Source organism: Zingiber officinale, chromosome 6A (genome assembly GCF_018446385.1).
Source record: "Zingiber officinale cultivar Zhangliang chromosome 6A, Zo_v1.1, whole genome shotgun sequence".
NCBI lineage: Eukaryota > Viridiplantae > Streptophyta > Magnoliopsida > Zingiberales > Zingiberaceae > Zingiber > Zingiber officinale.
Window position 1 is genome coordinate 117,787,245 of NC_055997.1, and position 7,542 is coordinate 117,794,786.

The 7,542-nt window shown below is 42.9% G+C and overlaps 1 protein-coding gene across 1 annotated transcript; it reads right to left on the minus strand.

Moving 5' to 3' along the window:
• Window positions 1–416: 416 nt before the first annotated feature.
• LOC121997678 (cytokinin dehydrogenase 4-like) lies at window positions 417–2,843 on the minus strand. Its single transcript, XM_042552230.1, has 5 exons — window positions 2,206–2,843; window positions 1,977–2,104; window positions 1,626–1,886; window positions 1,288–1,550; window positions 417–1,018 (listed from the first exon to the last, which is right to left on the minus strand). The coding sequence occupies exons 1-5, from the start codon at window positions 2,813–2,815 to the stop codon at window positions 691–693; spliced, it is 1,590 nt and encodes a 529-aa protein (XP_042408164.1). The 5' UTR covers window positions 2,816–2,843; the 3' UTR covers window positions 417–690.
• Window positions 2,844–7,542: the final 4,699 nt, after the last annotated feature.

The window sequence follows — 7,542 nt, forward strand, 5'->3', positions numbered from 1 at the left end:
GGATCATTGATGGGGACTAGATATCTGCATCGTCAGATTAGTGCATTTGGGTACCTTGTAAAAGTTAATGAATACCTAACTCGTTGTCATCCCTAGTTGATAAAGTTGTCTTATGATACTATTCCACCTTGCATGGTAAATTATTTCAGACAACTTAGATGTGCGGAGCCCTGCCCTTTGGAGCATGATGTGATAATCATCTCCAATATGGATTCTAACGTATAAAGCAATTTTATTTTAAGGCATTATACGGTGATGTGTTACTTGTTTAATTTTAGTGTATGTTGTGACAAATATATTTAATTTAAAGTTAAGTCTTGTTGAAATATATATAAATAAGGTTTGATTACATTTGCTTTTATTGTTTAGTTTCTTCCATGAAGCAACTCTTTCAACTATATAATTATTCTCAATCTATTTTCTCTATAAAAAAAATATACATCATTTTTCCTTTTGCCTTTGCAAAACATGATCTCTTGATTATTCTTTTCTAGCAAACTCATGCTTCACATGATATTTTTTTCTTTGTAAAAACGTCATTTTCTGTCATCTAATATCATCAAGGTCCATTAGTCTACCCTCATTAGTCAATTTCCTCATTTTTCATAATTTTTTTTTCTTTTTCTTTCTCTTGTTGCTGACTTTGTATATGGATTCACTATTCTTGAGCAGTTCTCCTGCACAAAAATCTTACTGCCATGTGGATGAAGAATACTGAACGCCTGCCTTGTGAAAAATTCTCTGTCCTGGTGCAAGAATGTTCAAAGGGTCATAAATCTCCTTCCTCTGAGAAAACCTGTCCCATTGGTCTCCAAAGTGGGCTCTCCACTCCTCTTGCGTGGTGTAGTGTGGCAAGTATTGCTTCATTCTGATTCCTGCCCTGTTACAGAATTCCAACACCTCACTGTTCAGCTTCAGGACTTGTTCCAAGCTGCTTTGAGATGGAGCGGAAGACAGAAATGCCACCAAGTAGAAGATTTCTTCATCCGGAATCACTGCAGATGTTCTGTTGTCCCACCTGCATTAGTATTCATTCTCAATTAGGGTTTATGAGACATGTCCTGGCTATGGCTCGAGGAACAACAATTCTAACATATCAGAATTACGAAATACAGGCCTTTTTGCTGAATAACGATTCTAACATATCGGAATTATATCTGAGCACTGTATTTGTTTGGTTTGTGGAATAACAATTCGGACATTTCGGGGTTATAGTTTTGGTTGGTATTATTAATGTTTTGAGCTCCTATGTGATTGAATGCAGGAATAACTACTGTAAGTACTCACTTTATTCTGTTGAGTGGGTAGAGCAGAATGGGGCCATTGCTGTTGTCTTTGAGAATTTTGCCAAAAACTTCCCTGGCAAAATCATGGATTCTGCTTCTTGGCACGAAGAGGTTAAGCCATGGATGGGGGATCTCCCACAAGCCTACCGACCGCAGCTTCAGCTCGGAGACATGAACTCGATCCAAGAACTCCAAGTAGGAGACCTCCGATTGGAAGAGTGTCGACGGAATGTACCTCAACTTAGACAAGAGTCTCTCAACTTGCTGCGATTAAACCCATACAGAAATGGTCAATCTAGTAGAGATACAGAAAAGATTCAAGTTCAAGTGCAAGTATACCTTGTTCTTGGATTCAACTTCCTCTCGGTTGAAGTTCGTGGCCATCTCAAGGCAAAACAAAACCCTGCCACCTGAATCAAATTTGCTGGCTCGAACAGGATCTTGTGGGTCGAATGATGATCTCCAGCTGTTGAGAATTCCTGTTCTGTTTATTATCACGAACCCCTCGACGTAGTCGAAGCTCTCCATCGACGACGTCAGCATCTCCTGGTCCTCCATGAAGCTTCTGAAATCAGAGTACAGAACTCTTGTCCACTTCACCTGCAACGAAGATGAGCAGCTATCTATCTATTAATATCACAGTCATTGCCCGACTAATTCGTAATAGGAATCATCGTATCGCTGTATTACCATCTTCGGTGCTGGCTCGAGTGCGATCCGAGCTCTGGTGATGATTCCAAACTGGCCGAGACCGCCAAGAACAGCATGGAATAGATCTGCATTCTCTTTGTCGGAGCAGTTCATCACCTCGCCTTTGCCTACCTCCGACAATCGTTAATTTGCATTTTTTTTACGTACGTTGATGAATTTAATTTATAGTTTTTTTCTTCTTCTTCTTGTTGATTCGAATGACACAAACCTGTGACGACCTCGAGCTGGAGGACGTTGCTGATCTGGGGGCCGTGCCGGAAGGCCTGGCCGCTGACGCCAGCGTTCGACAGCGTTCCGCCGACGGTGAGGTGGAGGTAGTCCGTCCACGACTTGGGCGCCATCCCCTGCTTCAAGCTCTCCCGCAGCACGTCAATCCACAGCGCTCCGCCAGAAGCATCCACGTACGCCTCGGCCCCGGGCCACACCACCGCCGGCGTCATCCCGCCGCCGGCGGCGAGCGACTCCATGCTCAGGACGACGCCGCCTGCTGCCTGCGCCTGGCCGTGCAGCGAGTGCCCGTGGCCGCGCGCCGCCACGGTTAGCGTCCCGGACCGCCCGCCGCCTTGCCGGAACACGTGCCGCACGGTTGCGGCCACGTCGGCGGCCGACGCGGGGCGCACCACCACCGCGGGGAGCAGGCGGCCCCGGTTGCCGAAGTCCCGCGCGGCGGAGGACAAGTCGGACTCGTCGAAGCTCAGGCGGCCTTCGAGGCGGAGCGACCCCAGCGGCAACGCCACCGGGGCAGAGACGTGCATGGTGGCGGCGCCAGCGAGAGCCACGGCGACGAAGAGATGAAGGAAGTAGCTGCTACTTTGCATGGTGAATGGTCTAGTTATTTACGAGCACATCCACAATGTGGAAAGAAGAGGAATTGAGAGAATTTAAAGGGTCGAATTGAAGTAAAAAGATTTTAATGGATTAAAATTAAACAAAGATACACGAGCGATTCTGTCAAAATTTAAATTTAGATTTATTAATTTCTGTTTATGGTCTTTGTTTTTCCTTTTTTTTTTGTCACTAATGAAAAAAAGATGTGTTTCTTATACAAAGACAAGCACCGTGACCCACGGCCAACTGTAGTTGTCGCTGTTAAATCATTGTTAGTCTCAACTATTTACAACATGAAACTTGAAATCGCAATTAATGTGCCAAAAAAGATTAATGGCTATAAATCTTTAAAACATATATAACATTTTAAACATGTTACGAGATCAATTGTCATGTTGACATCAATTATTAAGCACAATGTGATAGTCGGTGATGCCGCTTTGATAGTCATGTTGATCGGGGCAAGAGTTCGAATGATTTACGCGCAACAAATCCTATCAAAGATTATTGGACGATGAGATGGTACATACCTTTCTTCTTACCTTACCTTGAAGGGCCCTGGTTCCACTAATGGAATGGATAAAAAGGCTGCACAATTTGCCTCTTCCCCGAATTCAACCAATGCAGGAGGGGGTCCCTGCGTTGTCCCCGGTCTAAGTGGTGAACCTTTTTTCCCAACACTAAGACTCAGTTGGGGAGGGCCCTGCGTGGCCATGACCACGAACAACGACTACTGACTTACTCGATTGGAGGCTCGATGAATTTGCCATCTCGGGCCTCCAAGATTTCGACAGAACAAAAGGCGCCAAGGATGATTGAGCGTCGGAGGGCCCGAGTGAGAACCAATTGTTATTGATTTCCTATGATTATGCATTTGTTTATTTGAGATGTGAATGTTGGATAAAATCTGTCAGAGATATTTGAGATTTTATCAAATTTAAATTATATAAAATTAAATTTAATTTATATGTCGAAATAATATGAGCTGATAATCTCTACAGGTTGTTAGTAGGGATTGATATCTGTCAAGTGTCGAACGCAAGTTTCATAATAGTCAAGCGAGCGTCTGGCTAGCGTCCGACCGGACGAGTGAACTGAGCGATTGGCCGATTGAGAGGGCAGCCGGTTGTGTTAGCAGAGCGAGTAGACGACCGAGCAAGCTAGAGGCCGACCGGGTAAAGAGGCCGAGCAGGCAAGCCGAGCGACCGAGTGAATGTGCGGTCGGGCGAACAAAGCAGCCAAGTGGTCAGTCGGGCAAAATAGTAGAGCGACCGAACGAGTGAAAAGGCGGTCGAACGAACGAGCGATCGAGTGAGCGAGCTACCGACCAGGTGAGTGAGCGCTCGAATGGGAGAACTGGGCGAGCAAGCGGCCAACCGGGTGAGTGAGCGATCGAGCGGGCAAAGAGGCCGACTGAGCGATCAGAGAGGTCGAGCGAGCGAATGGTCGAGCGAATGAGTGGCCTATTGAATGAGCGGTCGGACGGGCGTGCAGCTGACCGAATGAAAAAGGTCGATCAAGCTATCAGCCGAACTAATTGACCGAGTGATCGGTCGAGCAAAATTTCACCGAGCAGAGCGGGCAAATGGGCTATGAGGCTGGGTGGGCGCTGCAACTGGGTGAGGGATGCGAGTGCCCGCATATATGAACCGAGGCCTGCGATACACAATTTCCTTAAAAACAGATTCACCTCACCTCCGGCTATGCTTCGAGGCTTTCTCGGGTCGTCTGTTTCCCAGGATACAACGGTGAACCGTGATTCCCACCAAACACTGATGGTCACAGTGAACTGAGAGGTACTCGATTGCTATCACGGACACTTCGCCGAGCAAGAGATGCACGATAGAAGAGAAGAGGAACGTAGGTGGAGAGCTTCAACTTTTTTGAGCGTGTAACCTTTTGCATGTGGTCGCAACCTCCTTAGATAGGAGCTCAGACCAATGAACAACGTTAATGATCGTTTAATGATCATTATTCACCAGCTATGAAATGCCAACGTTTCACTCGGCTGCATTAATTTTTCTTTAATGTATCTATTACACAAGCAGTAAAAAAGTTTACGTGGTAAAATGGTAGTTGTTCCATTTGAGCAAATTTTGTCTCGACAGGTTCGACATTCGAAGCACGCAAGTCGTGTTTGTACACAAGTCAACTTGGTTCAGTGTAATCCAGGCCCTGGATTTGCACCTCCTGCGCACCCACGCATGAGAGAGAGTCTCTTCTCATACATTTGTTTACATCATCAAAGTATGTGAATCAATATAAACCAACCAAAATGTCTTAAAACTCCTTATGTGGGACTAAAGTCTCATTCACAATGGAGCTTCTTCCCTCTTCCACCTCTTCTCTATTCACATATATCCAACAAATCCCCCACATGAATGGAGATAGGGTATGTGATAGCATTAACAGTTGAGTCTAGTATAGGACGGGTAGGTTTTACCCTTTGAACCTTTCCTTGTGAAGATCTGTTTACTTACTGCTGATAGTAGACGTGATGTCCTTGAACTGTTCTGTCGTCTGTGTAAGCATTGACATATCTCACCCAAGACTCTCCTTGATACAACTCAGTTCTCATGAGTGTATTCGTTCTTGGCCATGAACACGCCTGGTTTTATGAGAAATTCTAAGAATTGTGCCTCCAATTCTCTTCGAAACGACCACACTTCTTTCTCATATAGGTGATCTCTTAAGAGTATTCCACATTACTCTTCTTGGATCATTAAAAGACGTGTGCTTAACCTCCATCCTTCACTGATTCATTGGGTCGATCCCCCACAATGAGCAACTTTGTCAGTACAATTAGGTTGTCCATTTGAACCTAGTTCTTAGGATCTCCAATCTTCATAGGTTGGGTTTCCTTTGTACTAACATTTCTTATTGGCATCAAACTCATCCCTCGCGATGAGCTTGCAACTTACTCTCGGTTTAACTCCTTGGTTAGTGGATATGCTAGGTTATCCTTTGTCTTCACATAGTCAACAGCGATAACTCCCGTTAAGAGTAGTTGTCTAATAGTATTGTGTCTATGACGTATATGACTAGACTTACCATTATATAGATGGTTCTGTGCCCGACCGATTGCTAATTGATTATGGCAATATATGCAAATTGTCAGCACAGGTTTTGACCATCTTGGAATATCTTCTAAGAATTATGATAGCTATTCAGCCTCTTTATCACATCTGTCAAGAGCTACAAACTCAGATTGCATCGTGGATCTAGTTATTACCGTTTGCTTAGAAGATTTTCTGGAAATGGTTGCACCTCCAAGAGTGAATACATATCCACTTGTAGACTTAAAGTCTTTTATGTCAGATATTCAACTCGCATCGTTGTATCCTTCGATCACAGTAGGATATCTCATATAGTGCAGTTTATATTCATGAGTATACCTCAAGTACCTCAATACTCTTGTTATTCCTTTCCAGTGCTCAACACCGGGATTACTCGTGTATTTACTTAGTTTACTTACTACGTAGGCCAAGTCTAGTCGTGTACAACTCATCAAATACATCAAACTTTCAATCACTCGAGAGTACTCTATTTGAGAGATACTTTCATCTCGATTTTTTGATAGATGTTGATTTGTAGCTATCGACATTTATGCCAATGCAGTATCACCCTTGGTGAATTTCTTAAGAATCTTGTCCACGTAATGAGACTGACTAAAAACAAGTCCTTTTGTTATTCTAAGAATTTTTATTCCCAGAATCACATCAGTTAAGACCATGTTTTTTATGTCAAATCTTGAGTTCAATATATCTTTAGTGGGTTTGATTATCTTATCATTACTCCCAATGATAAGTATGTCATATATATATAGGCATAAGATGACGTAGTCATTCTCTGTGACTTTCATGTAGACACATTTATCACATTCATTAATCTTAAATCCATATTCCTTCATGACATTATCAAATTTTTTATGCCACTACTTTAGTGCTTGTTTCAAACTATATAATGACTTCACCAATCTACAAACCTTGTTTTCCTGTCCTAACACAGAAACCCCTCAGGTTACTCCATGTATATTTCCTCTTCTAAATCCCTATTTAGAAATGTTATTTTTACATCCATCTGATGTATTTCGAGATTCCATAGAGCGACAATAGCCAACAATACTCTAATGGAAGTTATTCTCGACACCAGAGAATACGTATTAAAATAATCGAGACCTTCTTATTGTCAATATCCTTTGATTACCAATCTGACCTTATACTTATCAATTGTGTCATCTGACTCTATTTTCTTCTTGAAGATCGACTTGCAACCTAGTGGTTTAATTCTAGGAGGAAGATCCACAAGTTTCCAAATGTGATTCTGCAAGATAGAATCTATCTCAGATGCAATTGTCTCTCTCCAGTGAGGTCCATCAGAAGAGCCTACAACTTTTGAGTAACTTTTGAGCTCACTTTCAACACGAAAGTGATAAAATCCGAGCCATAGGATTTTTCTATCCGAACTCTTTTGCTCCTTCTAAGCTCAACCTCGGCTGGTTCCTCATCATCATCTTCACCTTGTGTTTCATATGCCCGCTTTGAGGAGCTAGCATTATCTCGGGTCTTATACGAAAATGCATGCTCGAAAAATGAGATATTTCTCGATTCTATTATCGAGTTCTTGTGTATCTCTGGTATTTGTGACTCATACACAAAAAATTGATATGTATTGTTGTTCTGTGCATATCCAATAAATATGCAATCAATAATCTTTG

Excerpts from the sequence above, each read along its gene's own strand:
- LOC121997678 (XM_042552230.1), bottom strand. The coding sequence starts at position 2,815 with ATGCAAAGTAGCAGCTACTTCCTTCATCTCTTCGTCGCCGTGGCTCTC. Across the intron at positions 2,105-2,205 it reads CCAGCTCGAGGTCGTCACAG|GCAAAGGCGAGGTGATGAAC; the intron begins GTTTGTGTCATT and ends TGTCGGAGGTAG. Across the intron at positions 1,019-1,287 it reads TACCCACTCAACAGAATAAA|GTGGGACAACAGAACATCTG; the intron begins GTGAGTACTTAC and ends ATACTAATGCAG.